This window comes from Neophocaena asiaeorientalis, unplaced genomic scaffold, assembly GCF_003031525.2.
Source record: "Neophocaena asiaeorientalis asiaeorientalis breed wild unplaced genomic scaffold, Neophocaena_asiaeorientalis_V1.1 scaffold356, whole genome shotgun sequence".
Lineage (NCBI taxonomy): Eukaryota > Metazoa > Chordata > Mammalia > Artiodactyla > Phocoenidae > Neophocaena > Neophocaena asiaeorientalis.
The window spans coordinates 102928-126236 of NW_020172269.1; the positions used below are offsets into that span (position 1 = coordinate 102928).

Sequence of the window (23309 nt, forward strand, 5' to 3'; positions counted from 1 at the left end):
TGACACTCCCCCGCTGAAAGTCATTTTACGCCACCTACAAAATTTTTAGGCGTGGGCCAGCAGCCCTAACCGAAGCGAGGATGAGCCTGGTGGTTTTTGACAGGCCAGGACGTCCACTGGGCTGGCCACTGCATTTTCCTCCTCACCCCCGTGGCTTTCTAAGAACTCATTTTCTGAACAGTCAAGGAAGGGGGCTAACGTGTTTTGTGACCCCCTGTTCAGACTGACCCAGTCTTGGTCTCCTGAAGTACCTTTATGACTTCTCTCATTGATGTGTGTGTGTGTCACCGACCTAAAAGCGGGGTGAGAGTACTAACAGTTTTCATTTTACTCCCACCCCCTCTTACAATGAAGGGTCTGAAGGAGTCGATCTCAGTCTGTTCCTCCATTAACTTCTATGATTTAGTGCTCTTTTCTAGACTTGCCCAGCTAACAGTGGGGCACAGTGTATCCTGGAGAGGCACGGCGTGTGATGGGAGAGATATCTGAGAATGCTCTATGTGTTTAAGACGTCTGCGAACTCAGGTGCCTGCAGGGCATAGCGCAAGACATCAGTGGACCACGCAGAACATCACATTGTTTCCGGGCACATCTTCCATCCTTTCCTTCGTATAACATAACCGATCCGAGGCAGCTGCTGCCCAGTCTCGAGCTGGGGGTATAATCAGGGATGAGGGGACTGGGCACATCCGGTCCATAGGGACAGCTGCTGTCTAGCTCTAGCCAGTAAGCACCACAGGAGAAGGCAGGCTTCGTCAGCTCTGCCTGGCCGTTGGCTGCCCAGCTGCGGGGGGTGGTAAGCAGTCGAACTGCAGAGCCTGTGGCTTCTCCAGTGCACGGCTGTCTCCTGGTCTCAGGCCGGACTTTACTCTGATCGACAGAAGTGGTGAGAGTAGGAAGCTTTTCTTGTTCATATTTTTTAAGGGAACACATTTAAAGGCTCTCCATTAAGTATGATGTCTGCTGAGGGTTTTTTTGAAATACAGCCTTAATCGAGTTAAAAAATTCATTTCAACGACTAGTTTTCTTGGCATTTTTCCCCACCAATGAGTGTTGATGGAAATCAAACGCTTGACAATGGCGATCGTATAGCAATATGTAAATGCACCAAATCAACATGTTGGACACCTTACATTTACAACATGTTACATGTCATATGTATTTCAATTTAAAAAATAGCATTTAAAAATTAAGAAATGGCTCTCTTTTGCTCAGGCCCATGGCATGTCTTCATCCTGCCAGGAAGCTCCGTAGCCACTGACAAGACCAGAAGTGGCCTGATAAACAGTACAAGAAAGCAGAGCCCAGAGGGCCAGCCCTTATGGAGGCGCTTCTCACGCAAAGGGAACTGTGCTCAAAACAGTAGGGGTTGAAGCCAAACAGCCAAATTCTGCCATAGGGAAGTGTGTCAGGCTTCAGTTAATGAAGAATGGCCCAAAAGTCCCAGCCTTTGCACCCAGTGATGGTTGTTTGAACTTTACGGAGAAAAATGATGAAGTTCTGGTTGCCGGATTTGGTCGCAAAGGTCATGCTGTTGGTGACATTCCTGGAGTCGTCTTGTAGGTTGTCAGAGTAGCCAATGTCTCTCTTTTGGCCTTAACGCAAAGGTTAGAAGAAAGGACCAATATCGTAAGTTTTGATGGTGACGGCCCGATAGTAATACATTTTCACATGCAAAAAACGCCCCAAAAAACAAAAGATTAAGAAATGCAATGCTCTGTGTTCTCCTTCTGAGAAAATCACGAGCGTTCTTCTCTGTTGGCGCGGCAGTGAGTAAAGTACGTCCGCATACTTGACGATGTGGAAAGCACCTGGACCTGAGTGGTGCGACCTGCTTCTGATGTACTCTTGGGCTCAGTGGCTAACATTCTATTTAGATTTTTCATGTTGATATTTAAACATAAAATAGTCTAAATTTTTTTCTGTGCTTCCCTTATATATTTTAAAAGAAAAGGTTTAGGGTCTCGAAAAGAGTTAATTAAGCCTCAGCCCGTGGCTCTTTCTACGTGGTGCCCTTGGTTCTTCTCTCTCCTCTGAACAACTATCGGTCAGACTCAGAGCCCAAAACTGTGCCCTTTCTCTCATATTTGCTATGTTTGCTGCTCATCCAGAGAAACTTCCTTAACTTTATAATTCAATTCTCCTGGTTGTTTCTCAGAGGTTCTTTCTTAGCCTCGGCCTTTGTCACAGCATCCTGTTCTTACATGAATAGTATCCCCCCCAGCTTTTCTGAGCCTATGAGTTGGAATATTTTTTGTTTTCTTAGGTTTTCTTCTAATTCCTCAAACTTCTTGAGCCTTCCCCCCCCCCCATTTCTTTACCTTGGTCTTTCTCTGTTGTATTGCAGACTTTCTGTCTTTGGATGCCTGATAAACGCTGTTTGCTGTTCACACTTTAAAGCGAAGCAGTGGGAAGGCACCTGGAAGCTCCCTGTGCTCGGCAGGACCCTTGAGAATGAGGGGGCAGGGACGGGCCATCGGGCTGGGGACCCTCTAAGTGCAGGTGACGGAAAGCACTCATCCAGAGAAGGTCCACAGCGTCAGCTGTGGCGCTGCCTGACCCGGGAGGTCGAGGGGGCACAGGGCCCGACTCACTTGCCCTCGGGCTCCATGTGAAGGCTCCACAAGGGTGACGGGTCCTCGCATGCAACGGCTCCAGGAGCAGCCTCCCGCGGAAGGAGAGCGGCCTCTCTCAGCAGCTCAGACCACGGCCAGGGGCCTTACACTGGGAAGCAGGTCCACGTGGCCAGGAAGAGCCACAGGGCATGCCACATACCCTCACAAGACCAGGGGAGGGGGCAGTCACAGTCAGACCCCCATGGGCCGAACATAAGAGAGGGCTGGCTCCCCAGGGCACACACATGGATGCTTTGACCGGAACAGGGAAAGGAAGCTGAGAGGCCAAAGCAGCAGCTGTCCCCAGCAGGCCCCCACACCGTGCCGGGGCTTCCAGGTGCTTCCTGATACCGTCAGAGAAACGCCCTTGTTTCCTTGGGGTGAGCAACACGCTGGGGGCCATTCTGTGCGTGGGACCGGGGGTGGGGGGGGGCTCAGCCAGAGAATGCAAACCTTGGACGAACCCCCATTTCTGTCCCCACCCCTCCTGCCATCCATCACCACAGCAGCCCAGTCCCTGAGGCTGGGCGGGAGGCTCTCTACTTGGCCGCTGCCCCTCTGGCCCAGTTGGCATTTGAAACCCACAGGCCCTGAGATTGCTCAGGAGAACGTGTGGAGCAGCGGTGCTGAGCCCCCAGGGACCACGAGGGTCTGATGGAAGCTGAGAGATCGAATCACATAACAACCCTCTGAAGTTCAGGAGGTCCCTGTGCCCACCTCCGACACCATCAAGAGGGCCTGGTGTCCCCAGGTGGAGTGGTTGGGGTGAAGGCCTAGAGTCAGTGGGTGGAGGGGAAGAGATTCCAGAGGACAAACCAACCTTGGGAAGCAAGACAGCACCATTTCAGACGTGGTCCCAGAGTCCAATCCGGCCGGGACTGGGGAGGGCCGCTGGCTTGAGCAGTCGGGTTACCGGTGGTGGGGCTACCTGAGGACCCCCTGGAGGAGCCTGAACAGTGGGCACTAAAGGGCGGGAGGAGGGGGGCCCACGAGGGGGTGCTGCTCTGGGACTCAGACACCATGGGGCCCTGGAGAGCCGTCCTCCCCTCTCTGTGCACCGCGGTCAGGAGCTCAGGGTCCGACATCGCATTCTGTGGTCCCTGTGTCTGGGACACACCCACCCCGGGAAGGATGGAAATGAGGAACGGGAGAGGGTGGGGTGGGAGAGGTTAGGGTTTGGGGCGGGTGGAGTGGGATGGACTGTGGGAAGGTGGCGGTGTGCGCACCGGGTGCTGAAGACAGCGGGGCAGAGGGTCCTGTCGAGAGACAGGACCGGAAGCGCCTGCCTTTATCTCCTCCCTTCCGTCTCCCGGGGGATGCGCCTCCGCGTCTGCCCACCCCCAAGCCTAGGGCGGAGGCCTCACGCAAAATTCAGGCTCCGCGGTCGGCGCTTGGCGCTCGGCGCTCGGCGCTCCGTGCAGTCTCCGCCGCAGCTCCGTCCTTCCCGCTCGGCAGCGGTCCCTGGAGCGCGGCCGCCGCGGTTCCGAGCGAGGCCCGTGGCTGGTAAGGCCGGGCGGCGGAATGTGGGCGCGCACCGGGAGGCTGCGGCTGGCGCCCGCCGGGCTAGAAATGAAGACGCAGCGAGGGGCCGACAGGGCCCGGGCGGAGGGTGGAGCCTCCGGCAGGTGGTCGCATCCCGGTCCCCCGGCCCAGCAGCTGAGCCAGGCGGTGGGGGTAGGTGGGGGGGGAGCGCGAGGCAGAAGCGGGCGGGAGGCGACACTAAGCTGGGCCCGGGCCTGCGGCGGCGGGGCGGGGTCCGCACAGGGTGACGAGCCCGCGAGGCCCGAACCGGCTCTGGCCCCGCGCAGCCCCGAAAGGGGGGGGAGGGCCGGGCCGAGTCTCACCGTTGGTCCCTTCTCCAGACCCCGATCTGGTTCCTTGGGGACCCTCGGTCCCTGAAACCCCAGGGTGGCCTCTGGTCCTGCCGAGCCCTGGAGACCGGAGTCGGTCCTTCCAGAGCAGCCCGGAATACGGGGCCCCCTCCCCAGGCCTGAGCGCCCCCCCTCCCCCGGAGGGTAAACGGAACGAACAGAAGCGTCTACAGCTACCGGGCGTGGACTTCGGGCGCGGGGCCCACGGGTGACCCTCACCTCTGCCTGCTGCTGGGCGGCGCCCTGGGCGCCCTGGGGCTGCTGCGGACCTAGGCCGGGCTGGGCTCGGGGGCCACATCTGCCCCCAGCCCGCGCCTGCCCTGCGGGTCACCACAGAGGCTGCCCAGCACTGAGCGCCCCTTGCCTCCACTGCCCAAGGCCTCTGAGCCCAGAGGAGCTGCGTGGCCAACTCCCGACAGTCCAGCAGCCTCTCCTCCTGTGACCCAGAGGCACCTCCTGTTCCCCCTCCTGCCCGCCCGATCCCCTCCCCAGCCTCCGCACCTCCCACCCTACCAGGGGACCAGTGGCCCCTCAGCTCCAGGATGCCCTGCCTGCCACTTGGAGGTTAGGGTACCCCCCAGCCAGAAAGGCAGGTGTCCTGAGGTTCCTGCACCATCCTGGCCAGCTGCCCACCACTCTACAAGCTGTTCAGGCCACTCCAGCTCCCCTGACCCCACCTGGACACTTGAGAGGTGTGGACGGTGCTGACCACCAGGCAGAGAGGTGGGCCCTCAGGCTGGGCTGGTTCGGCCACGCCCCTGAGGACGTGGTGGCATCCCCCCCAGAAACAGCCCCAGTGGGCCAAAGGACTTGAGGATTTGGGGGAGAGGAGAGGTTTCCCTCGCAGGCTGTAGTGTGCTGCCTGCCTGTCCAGAAAGGAAGGGGGCCACATCTGTGGATTAGTGAGCCCAGACGTGGCCCCGTGGTTCTCCAGACGGCTCTCAGGATACCCTCGCCCATAGGAACTGCCCACGCCTTGCCCCTGCCCTTGGGCCCAGGGCCCGTGTCCCCCCACGGGCAGACGCTTTGCGAGACCCGCCGCCAGGGGCTCCCTTAAAGCCACTTTGCTCTGACTTGAAACACCTCTTCTTGGACCTATTTTGGAAGAAAAAGAAAATCTGTTTAAACTTGAAGAGTTTTCCATTCGCTCTGAGCTCCAGGTCCACGTTCCAGGATAAGAGAGCCCCGCCTGTACTCGGGGACGGCAGCTGTCGCAGGCAGCCCCTCGGAAGCTGAGGGCGAGGTGGACCGGAGGGGCCGGGGCTCCAGTCAGACCCACGGCCGGCATGGCCACAAGGCAGGGCCCAGTGCCCAGCAAGTACCACCAGATGTGAGGGCACCTGTCCAGCAGAAGCAAGCCCAGGAGAAGCTGAGCTTCCTCCACACCCCGAGGGCTGTCAGAACGAGGCCAGAGCGGCCTCTGAAGAAACCGGAGGGCACGTCCTGACAAGGGTTTGCGGCTGGCACTCAACACCCGCGCGGAAGGCCAGCCTTTCACCTCTCAGGTGCCTTTCCCTCAAGCCGCCAGCCTGGTCCACTGGCCATGAGCTCAGCCCGGGGCCCCAGCTCTTTCACATGTGCTCTGGCTTGAACAGCCTCTTGTTCCTCAGAAGGACGGCTCCGGGTCTGGCTTCCGGCTCAGGCTCTCCTGTGCTCAGCAGGAGCTCCCCGGCAGGGCTGCCTCCAGAATCTGCCCTCGCCCGCCCCTGGGCTGCCTCCAGAATCTGCCCTCGCCCGCCCCGGGGCTGCAGGACCTTTGGACTCGGCTGATGGACGCCAGTGCCAAGACCAGCATCTCCCAGGAGCCGTGCCACCTCTGCTCTCCCACAGATGGCACTCAGCTCTGGTTACAGTGAAGGTCTCCAGATTATCCGCGAGACCTGGACCAAGCACTTTCCTCCAAAGACCCAGGCGCTCCGCTGCAGGACGCAGCTCCCTGCAGCCTCCTGTGTCCACACTGCCAGCATTCTTGGGTGCGGCGCCCAGATGTGCTCTGTCCTCCCAAACCAAGCTCGATGCTCCCAAAGACCAACAGGTCGTGGCCAAGCCCTGGCTGGGGCCTCAGAGGCAGCGTGACCGTTTTAAAATCTTGAACAGGGGGACCCATCAGGGCGGCCCCCTGGTTGACTCAGTTCTCCCTGATGGGCCCGGCCAGGCTGTGCTCAGCCTCAGAGACCCACCCGGACCTGGACTGTGACTGGCCCAGACCTTCACGCGCCTCTGTAGCGTGAGCCGCCAGCACACTCGGGACGTGATGGAAACACCACTCTCGTCAAGCTTTTCCACACACCAGCCCGACTCCAGCGGCATCTGGCATCTGGCACGCTGCGAGTCTCTGAATGCTTCCCACCCCTATGGGTCAGGGTTCCGGCAGGAGGCTGGGGGGTGTCTCAGGAGACTTGGCAGGTGTGCTGGGTGTGGGGCAGCCACACGGGGCGGCAGGACCTAGAGGGGCGCCTACAGGAAGGGCCGGGGCTGCTGACCAGGTGCAGCCTACCCCATCCCCACCCCTTCCCCCCTCCGGCCTCTCCAGAATGCAAGCTCGTGGTCATGTTCCTGCACCCCTTCAGGTGCGACCACAGCAATGCTGAGCACCGCCTCCGGGAAAAAGTCCTGCTGTCTCATTAGCTGGAAGGTGCTGGGAGGCGGTGGGGAGGCCTAGGGTCTCCGCTGACCACACCAGCCTGTGTGCGGCTGGGCTGTGAGCAGAGCGGCCCCGGCCACCGAGGGGACAGGTGGTCCTTGGGTTCTGCCACAGCTACTTGGGACCTCTTGTCCGTGTGTGTGTGCACGTTTTAGTAGTGAAATAAACGCTCTGCTGCCAGTGAGACTGTTTCTTATTGCAGGACCCAGGACTCCGTGTCGGGACTCCTACACAAGAGCCTTGGGTACTAAGTGGTTCACGTTCCGTTTTTCCTCGGTGAGGGGCCCAAGGGGCTGCACAGGTGCACAACGAAAGGGCCAACCACAGAGACCGGCCTTTTAATTTTAAAATTACAGATTACACTTCCAGCTCCTTCTGAGAAGACACCAGCTTCTCCTCAAGAGAATATTTAGGAGATACTGAACATGAGTGAGTTTCCTCCCCCCGCCAGGCACCCAGGGACGTCCACTGCCCTAATGTCCACACCCAGGCTCAGTCCCCTGTAACCAGGGGCTGGGCTGTGCAGCAGGAGGGCATGGCCTCCTTCCTAGAGCAGAGACCGGGGAGTATACAGTGACCAGCAAGGAGCCTGTGGACAGGGGACTCCTGGGCGCCCACCCCTGGCCGTGGAGCCGCGAGGCCCTCCTGCTGGACTAGTCAGGGCTCCGCCGCAGGGGGGCCCTGCAGGAGGTCCCGGTCCAGCATCACGGGGCCCAGCACCCCGCTGCGGAAGGCCCGCAGGAAGTCTCGGGCGGCCGCAGGGTAGTTGGGCTGGACAACGTTGACGTCACCTGGGGAAAGCAGGAGGGCCCAGTAAGGATGGAGCCCCACTCGGGAGCTCTAGCCCACCCACCTCAGGCCCGTTCAGGTGGGCGCCTGCGCTGCACATTTGGGAAGCTGGAGCCTCCAGAAGCCACAGGAAGAGGGTGGGGCCGCCCCCGCACACCCTGCCCCGAGCCCAAGCCCAGACCGAGAGCCCCTCCCCCAGAAGCTCCGCCCCCGGAGCCCAGCCTGGGGCCACCAGGTCTCACCAGTGCCCGTCAGCACCTTCACCTTCTGGGTCTTCCTCAGCTTCACAGCCACACGCTTTAGCACACTGGCAATGTCGTCGCAGGCCTCACCCAGGCCATAGTGCTGCACGTACCTGTACACAGGGCGATGGTCAGCAGCTCCACCAATGACCCCTCGTGGGTGCGGGTGACCGCCACGTGGACCTGGGGGCCTCACCGACACCTGCCTTCCGCGTGGCCACGACCAGCTGCCCGAGACCCACTCCCCCACCGGGGTCCTGGGGCGGCGGCCAGAAAGGCTGCTGCTCCCAGCGGTGTCATCCCCTGGCCCTGAGCTGGCCTCCCACGATGGCAGCCCGGCCACTGGCACACACTCAGTTTGCTGCCGAGGCTGCATTGGTGCCTCTAGGCGGCTGGCCGGAGATGGACGGCGGTATTCCCCACTGACTCGTGCTCTGGGCCTGGGGGGAAGAGCCAGCATGGGACGGGTGCGGCACATCAGAGGCTGAGAGGCCAAAGGAGACCAGCGTCTTCCACGGACACGTGCCTCCCTGAGCCCCGGGGCCAGGACCCCTGGACCAGCACCTGCGCTGGCCCCTCCCCCTCACCGCCCGCCGGGCAGGCAGGGCTGCGATGTGAACTGCAGCTGCAGAGTGGGGGAGGCTGGACGGGCCTCAGGCCTCGCGCCTGGACCCCACGTGAGCATCGGAGCCAATCTCGGAACGACAACCCCGAGGAATGCGCGTCCAAAATCAAACTTCCCAGAGCAGCAGCTGCGCGGGACCCTCTGTCCCCAAGAGATCGAAGGCAAGGAAGACTCCCACCCACACACGCCCAAGACCTGCCACCCGCAGGGAGTCGGCTGTCACGCTTCCCAGAAACACCGAGGACAGCGGAGGTCCAAACTGAATGCCTCGAACATCAAGCAAAACATCTCAAATTCTACTTCCAGGACTTCCCTGGCGGTCCAGTGGTTAAGACTCCGTGCTTCCAGTGCAGGGGGCACGGGTTCAATCCCTGACTGGGGAACCAAGATCCCACACGCTTAGCCACGTGCAGCCAAAAAAAACCAAAACCCAAAAAAACCCACATATGTCAAATCCCACTTCCATGCAAATGGGCTAACAGGGACTGGGTCTACTCGCCACCTGGAATAACAAAAAAGGAAGAAACAACCAAAACTTCACACAACAATGGTTTTCAAGGCCCAGACATCAGGCCACAAAGAGTGTAGCCATGGGAAGGAGGAGTGCAGGGAGGGGCCCCGGGGAGCCCGGAGCGGAGAGACGGCGCTGGGGACCAGGGCAGCTGCCGGCTGCAGGCGAGTCAGACAGGGCAGAGCTGCCCAGGGAGAGGGCTCGGGAAACTGGCAGACAGCCACCCTCAGATGGTCAGCAGAGCAAGTTTCCCAAGGCCAGAGGCCAGGAAGAGCCACCCAAGAGGCAGGAGAGGAGCAGCCGGGACAGACGGAACCCAAGATCCACAGGCTGGGGAGGGGGCGGGGCGCCCTGGGAACTATTCCAGGCCCACCTGACAAACCGTAAAAGGAAGGCCCAAAAGGACCAAAGTGTTTCCAAATAACGGTCCCAGAACAGGAATATAAAGACACCTGTCACCAGAAAGGTCCGATTCACGTGCCTGCCCCCCGTCAAAAGCTGTCAGGTACACACAGCAGGAAAACAGAGCCATTACAAGGAGAAAACCAATTACCTGAAACTGCTCCAGATGTTAGAATTCCCAGACACTGAATCAGTTATTAGAACTGCGTTCCCTGTGGTTACAAAGTTAAGAAAACACACAGAAGATAGTAAAAAAAATGATCCAAATCGAATATCTAGAGGAAAGCACTATGAAACACACACTCAGGGGATTAAAGCAGGTCAGATTCTGCAGCAGAGAGGGTGAGGGAACTGGAGAGCCAGCACTGCCGAGCCGGCAGCCCCTGCGGCCAGCGCCTGGGTAGTGGAGTCCTGGGAGAGAGGAAGGATGGCCAGAGATCATCCGAATGTGACACAAACTACACAACCACAGATGCGAGAACTCAAGGAACGAAAAGCACAAGAAACATGAAGAAAACCACACCAAGGCCCAGCGCCATAAATTGCTCAAAAACTTGATAAAGAGAAATCTTAACAGTAGCCAGAGGGTCATGAATACAGAGAACAAAGACAGACAGACAGACTTCTCATCAGGAACAACAGCCGCTCTGCGGGACTGAGGAAATCCGTCCATCTAGAATTCTACACGCAGGGCAAACGCCCTTCAAAAACTAAGGTGAGATGAGCACATCTTCAGACAAACAGCAACCTGCATCACTGTGAGCGTCACAGGAAACCCTCGGACAGGAAGATGGCCCCAGAGGGAGGGCAGGTCCACACACAGACGAGGAGCTGTGACTGGCGAGGCTCAGAGTAAACTGCCAAGATTGAGTCTTCACTTTACATCTGTGTGTAAACAAAGCTCGGCAGCATGTCTGCTACATAAAAGCAAAACGTGTGACAAGACCGGCCCAGAGGTGAGGGTGAGGAGAGTGGAAAGGCCCTCACACCACACTCGGCATTAACACCCCCGAAAAATGTTCTACAAACCCTAAAGCTACCTCCTCCAAAGTTACAGGTAACAAGCTGACAAAGGGGAATCATAAAACAGGCCAGAGAGAGAGAGGAAAAAAAGAACAAAGAATAGTTGGGACAAATGGCAAGATGACAGGTGTAAACCTAACATCAGTGATCACATCAGATGTAAATGGTCTACCCAAAATGAAAGCAGAGACGGTCAGACTGGGTACACAGCAAGGCCCAACTACAAGCAGCCGATAAACACATTTTAAAAGTAAAGACGCACAAGCTCAAAGTAAAGCGACAGGAAGGATGAGCACACAGACACTCTCTTGAAGGATAAAGGGGGTCACGTCCTCAAACCACCAGGAGAACCCAATGACCCCCTGAAGCTTTCCACCCCCGACAACGGAGCCTGGAAACTCATGAGGCAGCTGCTGCCAGGCCAGCGGGGAAGAGAGCAGCCCAGGCGGTGGTGGGAGAGCCCGTCTCCCCACGGGCAGCACAAACAGGAAGAGAGTCAGGAACACGGAAACAAGGAAGGAACAGGGACCGAACAGCAATCAACCAACAGCATCCAAGAAGAAAGAGAACAGAGAAAGTCAATGAAACCAAAAGCTGGTGCTTTGGGGACAGTTGATAACCTGTGACTGATGTCCTCAAGGTGATAAAGCAGCGGGTCCCCAACCTTTTTGGCACCAGGGACCGGTTTCGTGGAAGACAGTTTTTCCACGGACGGGGTCGTGGGGGAGATGGGGTGGCTCAGGCGGTAACGCGAGCGACGGGGAGCGACGGGGAGCGACGGGGAGCGGCAGAGGAAGCTTCACTCGCTCACGCGCCGCTCATCGCCCGCTGTGCGGCCCGGTTCCTAACAGGCCACAGACTGGTACCGGGTCCCCTGGGGGTTGGGGACCCCTGTGATAAAGGACAGCTCTGGGGCCCCAAGGGACACCAGCGCTCACACCGTCCTCAGCAGCGAGAACGAACCGACCAGATGTCTGCACAATGAAACCTCCCAGTGGTGACCAGTGTTAGAACACGGATGAATCCCGAGACGACGGGGCCGAGCAGGGAGTCCGCACCATGTGGCTCCACTCGTGAGATTCTAGGTGATGGGAAGCAGATGAGGCAGGAAGGGGAGGGGAGGAGGGGCTACAAAGCAGCATAAGAATTGGGGGGGTCTTCTGGACTGTGTAACGCTTTCACACGTCTATTAAACTGTACACTTTAAAGGACTGCACACTGTCTGTCTACAGTACTTTAACGGTGCTGTTTTTTCAGTCACGTTTGTCTGGGATGGGAGAGAAAGGGCCCGCCTTCCCACACTCACCCCAAGAGCTGGCGCTTGTTGAGGGTGTAGAGAAGGTAGTCAGCCAGGGTCTCCTCGCCCACCAGGTGGTCCAGCACGGTTCCTGGGAACGGGCAGCAAGGGTGAGCGCACACACGTGCCGCTGAGGAGGCCAAGCCGTGGCCTGGCCTGCCCCCACCAGCCCCGCCCCACCTGTTAAACAGGAGGAGGGCGCCCCTCCAGGGCAGGCCAGGAGGACTGGTGGGGTCAGAGGGTGCAGAGTGTGTCACCTGTGAGCCAGGACCACACACGCTGCCCAAGACGTCCTGCACCACAGCTCTGGACATCTCTGTGGCAGCCAGGCCAAGGCTGGCACGAGGCGCCCAGCCTGGGGGCCTGGGGGCCTAATGTGGGGGGCTGGCTCACCACACAAGGCCAGCTTCAGGCCTGTCTCCACGCTTTGGATCCGGGGAGCCAGCACCCCGGGGGTGTCCAGCAGGAACATCAGCGGCCGCTCACACACCTGTGGGCACAGAGGGCAGTCGGTCAGCCGCTCGAGCAGCCTCAAGCAGCCCCTCCCGCCAGGCCCTCTGCTGGGCCCCACAGGCTTGAGGAGGCCCCAGAGCCTGCCCGCCAGTGGCGTCACTGCCACCAGCTCTCAGCTACCCCACAGGATGCCACTCCCGCGTGACGTGGAGAACGAATAAGAGCAGGAACCCAGCAGCTGCCCTCCTCCCAGGAGGACAGGCTCTGCCCTGACCCTGTGTGCCCTCGGGCAGCTTCCCTCACCTGTGAGACGCGGTGGCACCTGTGCCCTCCCCCAGGCTTGCTGTGAGGACTGGGGCAGCGCTTGACAGACAGAGCAAAGGGAAGGGGCGGTGGAGGCCCGGCGGCCAAGGGCCCCTACCTGAATCCTGGACATCACAGCTCTGGTGATCCCAGGCTCGCCGCCCACCCTGGTGGCTTTTCCTGCAGGATAAAAGAGGGTGTCAGTGTCTGTTAAACACACAGGCAGGTAACCTACAGAATGAGCAACGACACACGTGGAGACCCGGAGGGCCCCTAACACCAGGAGAGAACTGCCTCCCGGCCCTGAGAGTGGCCCAGCACCTGCTGAGCAACGGCCGTGACGTCTGGACCGGAGCTGCCCGCCGCCATCACCTTCCTCCCTGCAAGACCGGGTCCCAAGCATCTGCCCCCACACCACCCAGAAGAGCCTGTCGGTGGGGCCACTCCTGACCAAGAGGCCGCCTGTGCTCTGAACACTGGCTGCCCTGGGGCCCAGCTCAGGGTGTGTCCCAAGCAGTTTCTGCACCCTCTGCTGAATCAACACAAGAACAAAGGGACACATGCATCCGTCGGCACACGGATGGATAAACGAAATGTGGTCCGTCCACACCACAGAGTATTATTCAGCCCGAAAAAGGAAGGAAATTATGAATCGCGCTACAACACGGATGGACCCTGTAGAGTTAGGCTCCATGAAATAAGCCTGACACAGGTCAAATCCTGTGATTCCAGTTATGTGACACCGGAGCTGTCAAATCCACACGACAGAAAGTAGACCAGAGGTTCCCAGGAGCTCAGGAGGGCGGTTACCATTTATGTCTAGAGTTTTCGCTTGAGACGGTGGAAAAATCTGGAAATAGGTGGTGTGATGGTTGCACAGCACTTAACGTACTTAATGCCAATGATGTTTTTTAAAGCCACAACTAAAGAAAAATAAACAAAACAACAGCTGACTATAACAGCTTTCCAGTTGGCAGCGAAACAGCCCGAGATGACGGTCTGGCACTGTTCGGGCTTTGGGGTGGTTCCCGAAGGACACGCTCATGCAGACTTGGTCTCAAAAGTTGAGAGGCGTGGGACAAGGACACAGGTCTGGGGCCCCCCCTTCCCAGGTCCCGGCCTGACGTCTCACCCCACGTTTCCTACACACCTTGAGCACAGCGGGTCAGAGACAGATAAAAGAAAGGACGAGATTACCAACGTTTAGAAAAGTCATCGCATATACTAAACACTATAATTAAGCATTTAGTTTTGAAGAGAGAACGCGAATGAAGTATAAAATGTATAAGGGAATGACTGTGTCTCACCAGCTGACTGCATGCCAGGCTGTCACCTCCTCCTGGTGGGAAAAGACCCCCTGACGAGCTGGGGTCTCGGGCTCTGAAGTTCGTCCCAGCACGAGAACCAGAGCCTGCCCCGGGGAACTACCTTTCCTGAGGTGCTGCCTCCGCAGGGAGTTGATGAGCGACGACTTGCCCACATTGGGGACCCCAATCACCATGATGCAGTACTCCAGGTTCTGCAGGCGCGAGAGCAGGGATCAGCGTCCCAGCCAGAACCCCCAGACCCACACACGCCCAGGCCAGCTTAACAGGAAGGACAGTCGCTGCACTGGCCCTGCCCACCCACCTACTGAGACCCGGAGGACAGGGGGCTCCCCAGGCTGTGCTCAGCAGCTGGGTCTGGGGCTCCCCAGCGGGAGGGACGTCCCACAGCTGGCACTGGCCCACCACCAACCTCTCCTCGGTGATAGCGGTAGCTGCTCCCAACCAACTCCGTGACCTTGGGGATTATCTGCAAGAAACAGACCATAGGTACTTTCTTGGGGGAACTGGCCACCCTTAGCTTCTGGAGGTGGACACTCCAGCGCCCAGCACCGGACAGCTCAGGTCCAAACACATCAAGGTTCAGGCTGCGCTACGGCAGGCGGGGGTGGGGGTCGCCTGTGCCCCACCTCGTCCCTCCACCAGGAACCAGGACAGACCCCATGGGGCGACGGCTGTGACTGCCAGCACCTGCTAACAAGATGCACGTCAGCCGGTGAAATTCTCAAATACAACTGGGAAAACAGGCACTAGACTCTCCACAGGCCCTTCCACCTTATGACCCCGGAACGTGTCTCACAGGCTGACTCTGCTCCCTTCCCACCATCAGCCGTCAGGCCCGCGCTGCCCTCGGCACCGGGAGATGAGCGTGCCTAGAACCCAAGCAATTACGGGTCGTCTCCGACACTGTGCTTCTTACGGAAGCACAACCTAATTCGTGGCATTTCTTTAACGTATTTAAGCAGAAGCATTAGAGCACAAAACAGAAAAAAAACCCACCTGCTTGATATTTTCATCCTTCACACAGTTGGTAAAAATGACATTTTTTAGGCCTTCTCCTTCTAAGTGTTGTATAATTTTCTGAAAGAGACAAGACGAAACTTCCATTTTAAACACTAAATGAAGACATGGGCGGTGTCATACGCTAAAGCCCAAGATCTGCTCACCAGCCCAGAGCCGTAGCGGCCGGGGACTCAGGGAGGAGGCTGGGCCCACCGGGCAGCGCGAGGGGCAATGCAGCACCAGGGACAGGCTGCCTGAGGAGACGTCCAAGGAGGGCAGCCTGGCCCCGGGGTGGCCCTGGGCGGCTGGCTCCATGTGAGGACACAGGGAGAGGAGGCCACACCAGGTCATTCCAAGTCACTCCCAGCACTGGAACTGCTCAGCGCTGGTCTCTGGTCGCACCACCACTCCCACTCCTCCTAATGAGCTTCCGCACAACAAGCTCCACTGAAACTAAGCTCTGAACCCCATCCGATTACAAAGTACAAGGAATACTTTAAAAGCCCCAAAGTAAACTCAGGTTAACATGAACTTACTGGCCATAACATGAAGCAAAATCAGCGCATGACTGATATTTTTACAACCAGTATTGCACTGTTTGATCAGCTACTGATTTACTTAAAGGAACAAAGAAATCGTTCACTAATTCATTTAGTTCTACTCATTTATGTTATTTGTTATGAGGACGCAGATTAAGGTCAGGCCATCACAAAGACACATGTGAAGCTGTGCTTCAAGTGTACAAATTTGCACGGGACGCTGCCACCCACTCCACAGAGGCAGACACAGAGGGGCCACCCTGGGGGCTTCTCCTCTCCTCTCCTCCCCAAGCCCTTGGCCGCAGCACCTGAGAGGAGGGGCAAACACCCCAGCCGCCTCCCACGGGTGAGACCCCCCCTACCCCCGTGTCCCCTTGTCAGGCCACCTAGTGTGCCCGTCACTCCACAAAAATCAGCATTTTGGAGCAGGAACAACTGAAGGGTGATACGACCCAAGTCTCAGCGAAGCAAAGCAGCTGAAAACTTGTGATCACCAGTAACTACAACTGCCCCTGCAGTGAAACCCGTGGGGTTCTGTTCTCAGAGCGGAGCGCGCTCGGCAGGAGGGATTTCAGTGAGCAGACGCGCAGCCCGCACGGCAGGGGCCGGGTCCTGATGGGCGACGTCTTCCGCTGGGGTTCTCAATGAACGAAGCACCCTGTGGTTTCAGCACTTGCGTTTCCCTGGAAACCGGGCGCTACAGGCCTGTGGCAGGGGTTGAAATAACTCAAGTACCACAGCCAACTAGGAAACCAGGGACGCGTTCCTGCTGCTGTGAAAGGAAAAGCTCCACAAAAGACAAAAACTGGCTTGATTTCAAGATCCTGACACCTACTCTTTACAAAGGATTTGGTAACAGCAAGAAAAGCACAGAAGAACACTTCACAAGTAACAGTTCCTGAATCTTCACGTTTCTCTTACTCAGGGACAAGGCGAAACATACCCCCGGCCTGCTCACTGTATCCCCATCCCGCAGGGCTCAGGGAAATCCCCTAGCTGCTTTGGGCCACCCACCCTCCAGCTTCCAGATCACTCGGTGGGCAGCAGGCAGCCCACAGGTCAGCCAGGGGTCTGGGAAGCCATGGGGCTGGCCAGAGAGGACAGCAGGGGCGAATGCAGCCACCAGGAGGCCTCCAGGCCAGCGCTGTCCTGGGGACGGCCACTCACCTCATGAGGCAACAGAAACGTCAGCAAATGAAAGTGAAATAAAACGCGGACGTCGGCCTCACAGCAGCAACTACGACCCACGTGCTCACAGCCTCGCGGGTCCAGCAGCCGCCACGGGGGGCGCTCGGCTCCGGCCCAGCCGCACCTCCCGGCCACCTGCTACAGGAGGCACACGCTTCGATCACTTGGATCATGAGTTAAACAAAGGGTAGTTTCCTAAAGCCAGCAGGCCCGGGCGGCCTGACACCACGTCCGCCCAGTGATCCGGTCCGACTCAGGGGCGCTCACGCTGAAGGCCCTGCAGGGCATTACCTGCTGCTCCTTCATATCCGCCAGGTCCATCTTGTTGAGGATGAGCAAGTGAGGCTTAAGCCCAAGGGTCTCCTGAAACAGAGGGTTTCGGCCTGAAAGTGGGATGTGGCAAAATTAAGGCAAAATTCCTTCAAAGCTTTACCAGCCAATTAATGTACTTTGCCTTGTCTTGTTACGCAGACTGGACCACCTTCGAAAGGAAACCTTCAGAAGGCACAGGGCAGAGGAAGCCCGGTCTGGGAGCAAGCGAGCTCGGGCCAGCCCAGCCTCCCAGCCTCCCACCAAGACCAACCCCCCATCGTGCCTGCCCCGCCAGGGCCACGGAGCCACTGCAGGCCCCTCGCCACTTCCTGTGGACAAGAGGCAGAGCACAGACAGGGCGGTGGCTCTCAAGTGTCTTCTCAAACAGGAACAACGGTGGCAAAAACAAAAAACAAAGCTCACTGGAAGGTTTTACGACTAGGCCATTGTTCAGTTGCCAAAATGATCTGATGGCTCAAAAAAAGTCCCTCCCACAGAGTCCTACCTAGTACATGCCAGACCACCGCCGCCACCCTCTGGAGTTCCCACGAAGACCTCCAGTGAGCCTGCCTCCTTACTGCCATGGGCAGGCCCTCTTTCCCTCAGCCAGGGGCCCTTGGCGCTCACTGCCAAGTGCCACCTCCTGTGACACGGACCCAGGCAGGAGGGAGGTCTGTCTGTGTCTTCATCTCATGAGCACTCGGCCCCTACCTGGTGCTTGTCTACTACGAGGCCAAGGCCTCAACGTGCCCTGGGTCTAGGCACCCAGTCAAGTGCTGTGTCCTCACCCACACAACAAAGGGACTTCCCGTAAACAGCCCTCTTCCCTCAGAGGTTAACCAAGCCTGTGCTAATTCATAACGCTGAAAGCCTCCAGACTCCCTCACGGCGCCGACCTGGAGGAGAAATCAGAACGTCTAGAGACTAAAGGAGCAGAGGTGGCTTCTCATCACAGCACACGGAGCAGTAAGGGCAGGTTTCATTGTTTTTCAATAATCAGACATATAACTGCCAGTAAGCCCTTCTGACTGGCATGAGGTATTGTACGAACTGATACATTTAGCCTACAGTAGAGAAATTCCCACAGGCCTTTGAAACAGAGAAAACAGTCCCTCGCCCTCCACCCTAGAGATGGCAATGACTCTCAAGCCAACACCTTCGCCATACAAGGAAAATCTAAACACAGCTCAGATAAGTACAACAAAAGCAGGCTCTGAAAAGTATACTGAGCGAGATGGTTACATCTTGCCAATCCACGCCTCAAGTACAGCGGGAAAAGTCTGGTTGGCAGGAACGTTTTAATGGAGGTTTTATATCCCACCTGGACTGGGTTGGAAGGCCTGGGCGTGCCAGGCAGAGGTCTGAGAGAAACGATGCCACCTGCGTATCAAAGGGGAGCTTTCTGGGCCCCACAGAGATTCTGGTTCACTGGCCTGTAAAGGGGCCCAGATATCGGTATTTTCAAAAGCCTCCTGGGGGAATTCTCGTGCGGAACGAGGACTGAGAACCACCGCTTCAAATGCCAATAATTATGACAGGTGACGCCGCTGACCACTGTGGTGCTGACTGGACCAGAGCAGGGACCAGAGGAGGTACACGGAAACAAGGTAACAAGCCAGGAACGCCTCCTGCTTGACTCAGGAGGGTCTCCCCTGCACTACAGTTCTGCACCCAATGCCAATGGGGCTGGGGGACGTCCCTCACCACCAAGCAATCCTCCACCACCACCAGCTGGGTCCTAGTATTTAACTCAGTTCTGCCACTATCTACCTGGAGATGACATCAGACCCCACAGGTTAAGGGCTCAGGACTGCTACCACCCCCCACTTCAGACACCAACTGCAAGTCGAGGTTGTCACCTGGTGACAACCAACATGCTGTCTGACCAACGGGCTATGGAAGGAGGGTTCCCACGACCCCCTCCTTGGGTCCTAGCAACATCAGTCTGCCAGACCGGCTCAAAGAATTAAGAGAAACATTTTACTTACTAGATCAGGCTTATTATAAGAAGACCTAACTCTGGAATAGCCAGATGGAAAACATGTATAGGGCGAGGGACTGGGAAGGGACCCGGAGCTTCCATTCCCTCTATATGCCACTATGCCTGCATCTCGACACCTCACCAACCCAGAAGCTGTCCCCAGCCCACCCCTCAACCTTTTGGGTTTTTACAGCGGCTTCATTACACAGGCAGGACAGAATGAATCACTGGCCTTGGGTGACTGAACTCAATCTCCAGCCCCTCTCCTTTCCGTAAGGTCAGAGGGTAGGACTGAAAGTTCTAAGGCTCCCATATCAAGGTTGGTTCCCCCAGCAACCAGCTCCCCACCTTAGGTGACTTAGGGTCTTTTCCAAAATCACCTCATTAACATAACAAAAGACACCTTACCGAGCTCCTCACTTAGGAAATTCCAAGACTTTCAGGAGCTCTGTGCCAGAACCAGGACACAGACCAAATACGTGTTGCTTATTATAAGTCACAATGTCACAAGCACCAAAGGATATCCGGGCATCATGGACCTCGATGATACAGTCCACCAGCTTTAGGCTGCTCTGCATCTTCTTCAGCCCTGGAAAACAGAAGAAGGATGCTTAAGGGAAGAGAGGGGTCCGTGGCCTTTTAAGAGAGGTAGAAGATTTAAGTTGGACTGTCAAGAATGACACACCATCATAAACAACCTAAAATGAATACATCTGAGCGCAGCGCTCTACTAAACCATAACTGTGTCTCCTTCAAATCCAACCCTGGCGGCTGAGGAGAGAAAGTTCGGGTCCCTGCCTGAGGGACACCTGCACATCACAGGGTGAGGTCAGAGCCCATCCGTCTACACCACTTCCACAAGTGGGCGACTCTAGGTGGAATATTTAACCTCTGTGGGTCTTTACCTATAAAGCAGAGAAACACTGACTAACTGACTCATGGGGCCCTCAATACTGTGTGGAGATGACGATGGTGTAGGTACCAACCTCAGCCACTCACCCTGGACGACGCACACACAAGGCACTGAACTCACTCCGCACTAGGAACACAACAAGGCTCCTCTTCTGCGGCTCAGCAGTGACACCGCCCCTCAGCCTCCCCTCCCACAGCCAAGCCCTGTCATTTATGCACATCCTCAGACATCTCACCTCAGCCCACATGCCGCCCCCCGCGGGCGCCCCGTCCCTCCCGAGCACCGACGCGCGGAGCATCCGTCACCGAGCCTGGCAGAGCAGGCGCCAAATGGGGGCGGGAGCAGGGGGAGCGTGGCAATCCGTCACACGGGGAAGGGCTGGACCCGCCCTACATGTCTTCTTGGGACCAAACTTTGACAAATAAACGGTAAGAAACTCCCAGAGAGGTTTGGGCGGAAGACAACAAACTCGATCTACGTCTCAAAGGTTTTGAGGTGACTGAATAGCTGAATACAACTTGTAAAGTGCTTTCCTACCCCTACTTCATCTAGTCTCCAAAGTAACGTCAGGAATTTATCTTTTCCAAAGCAGATGTGTATACTGAGGCTTCAGGAGCCGAGTGGCAGAAGGGCCTTGCGACCCCCGCCCTCCGCGCTCGCGGGCGACCCGCGAAGAGCCGGGTAAACAGCGTGGGCCCCGCCGCGTCTCGCCAGACCTCACCCTTGGCCATGTGGCCCGGGAACCAGCGCGCCACGTCGCGACCGTCTAGGGGGAAGCTCTCCCGCCAGGCGGCCCGGGCGGCGCCGCACAGCGCGCGCGTGGTGAGCCTCATGGCGCCGCGTCCCGAGCTCCGCGCAGCGCCGCGGACCGCTCCATCAACGGACTTCTCCGCCGGGCCCGCGACCCACACAAGGGTTCCGACGCTCCAAGCTTCCGCAGCGCGGCCCGCGCGTGCGCGAACGACTCTGCCTCTAGCGGCGGACCCCGAGAGGGGGCGGGGGCCCGTGGGCGGGGCTATGAGCCAGGGGCGTGGCTCCGAGCCAGGGGCGGACCCACGCAGTCCCGGGGGTTATCCGGGTCCAGGGTTTAGTAATTCATTAAATTAAAAAATCCTGGTTCTTCCTAAGCGTATCCTGAGCATAAGTAACAAAATTTAGCAGTCCGCTGTCAGTTTGGTCCCTTTTTACAAACTTGGTCAAAATTTTTCAGATATTTAACATTTAACTTACAAGTGTAACATCCTTTTCTAAGTACTCTGGATTTTAATGTAACAAACAAACTCTTTGCAAAAACTGACTGCAGTTCTGCTAAATTAAACCTATTAGTACAAACAGCCTCAAAATTCCCTTCACTGTTCCAATACTCTGTATAAATGTAGTCAGATTTTAACTTTTTTTTTTGGCGGCGCAGCATGGCTTGCAGGATCTGAGTTGTGCAACCAGGGGTTGAACCTGGGTCATGGCAGTGGGAGCCCAGAGTCCTAACCACTAGGCCACCAGATTTTAACTTTATATCTCAAGTCTGAGTAACTACTGACTGCACTTCGAGTTACAAGAGTATGACAATAATGTAATTTTTTATTTTATTTTTTTTTGTCTGCGTGGGGTCTTCGTTGCTGCACATGGGCTTTCTCTAGTTGCGGCGAGCGGGGGCTACGCTTCATTGCGGTGCACGGGCCTCTCACTGCAGTGGCTTCTCTTGTTGTGGAGCACGGGCTCTAGGCATGTGGGCTTCAGTAGTTGTGGCACATGGGCTCAGTAGTTGTGGCTCATGGGCTCTAGAGGGCAGGCTCAATAGTTGTGGCACACGGACTTAGTTGCTCTGTGGCATGTGGGATCTTCCCGGACCAGGGCTCGAACCCGTGTCCCCAGCATTGGCAGGCGGATTCTTAATCACTGCGCCACCAGGGAAGCCCTAATGGAATTTTTTAAAGAAGCTCCTAAAACTCCAAAGATGCTCAGATTCTCAGCACAGAGATATCATTACTGTCATCTTGATGGCCTTAAACCTCCTAATACTCAGAGCTAATGGTTCCTGGGGCTGAGACAAGCCCTCCAGGTGGCTGACTGAGACCATCTGGGCCTCCTGCCAGGCCTCCCAGCACCCCTCCTGAGCCAGCCCAGACAGTCTGAGTCCTGCACCCAGACTCATGAAACCTGAGACATCAACAACACAGAACTCTGTGCCTGATGCACGCTGTGTTCTTCCATGGCCCTAGGACCAAAGAACGAAAATAAAAACCCTCCTGAAGCCCAGATTTCTCTCACAGCTGTCTGACAGGCAGGTGCCCCAAGTGAGACAACTCCAGGGACACAAAGCAGTGGACACACAGACAGACCTCTGGGGGCAGAGGGAAGGTCCCTGGGACGGCGATTTGACCCAAGATGAGAAGTCGATAAGAAGGTGCCAGGATGGAGGATGGAGGGCGTGTCTGGCACCACAGCCCAGAGCCTGGCCACTTGGGGCTGAAGAGAAGCCCAGAGGCAGTTCTCCAGGCATGCATATATTCCTCCAGGGAGCCAGGGCCCCAACCCGAAGCAGGACACACCCTGCAGCCCAAGGTCTGAGGAGGGTCAGGAGCCACTGACCTCGAGGTGGGTGCCAGGCCGGTGGGCGCCAGGCCGGTGGGCCCCGTGCCTGCCACATGGAGTCCCGGCCTCTGCAGCTCCTGCACCTTCCTGTACAGGCTAGCCTCCAGCTGCACCGCCTTCCCGGGACGGTCCTGGAAAGATGCCCAAGCTCTGCCGTGGCAGCCATGAGACTGGCCATTGCCACCCTCACCTGAGGCTTCTGTCCTTTCCTCAGTTGTGAGATGGGGGCCGTGCAGCCCATTCCCTGGGGCTCTGAGGATGCAGTGAGGGAAGATGGGAGGGTCTGAGCACAGCACCCAGGCCCCTGACACACTCCCCACCATCTACCCAATCACTGCCCAGGAGACCCTGACACGCTCACCCCAGCGCCACCCAGGGCACCCTCACACGCTCACCCCAGCGCCGCCCAGCGCACCCTCACACGCTCACAGCAATGCCGCCCAGGGCACCCACTCCTCTGCACCCTTCAGGCCTCACTGTTCACCTCCTCCAGAAAGCCCTGGGCCCTCGGGTCAGAAAAGGGCGCCCCCTCCCCCGCGCACTCCTGTCTCACACTCACTGGCCCTCGCCCAGACCATAGGGCAGCCAGTGCCTGAACAACGGGGAGATCCACTGGCTCTGCTGCCACCAGCAACGAGAATTCAGACACCCGTGAACACACCCAGGGTCCAGGGTGGCCGGG

General features: G+C 57.5%; 1 protein-coding gene across 3 annotated transcripts; it reads right to left on the bottom strand.

The window, feature by feature from the left end:
* Positions 1 to 7432: 7432 nt before the first annotated feature.
* On the bottom strand, positions 7433 to 23220 carry MTG1 (mitochondrial ribosome associated GTPase 1). 3 transcript variants are annotated; one of them, XM_024761959.1, is made up of 12 exons: positions 23187 to 23220; positions 22625 to 22879; positions 19647 to 19711; positions 17121 to 17225; positions 15100 to 15180; positions 14513 to 14569; positions 14204 to 14294; positions 12894 to 12955; positions 12413 to 12509; positions 12029 to 12110; positions 8162 to 8274; positions 7433 to 7921 (listed from the first exon to the last, which is right to left on the bottom strand). In XM_024761959.1, exons 1-12 carry the CDS (start codon positions 23203 to 23205, stop codon positions 7788 to 7790), a joined length of 1161 nt encoding a protein of 386 aa, XP_024617727.1. In that variant the 5' UTR covers positions 23206 to 23220; the 3' UTR covers positions 7433 to 7787. The 3 variants fall into 3 exon arrangements, with proteins under 3 accessions (XP_024617727.1, XP_024617734.1, XP_024617743.1); XM_024761966.1 differs by lacking the exons at positions 22625 to 22879; positions 23187 to 23220 and adding an exon at positions 20757 to 20991; XM_024761975.1 differs by lacking the exons at positions 22625 to 22879; positions 23187 to 23220 and adding an exon at positions 20271 to 20289.
* Between the last annotated feature and the right edge of the window lie 89 nt (positions 23221 to 23309).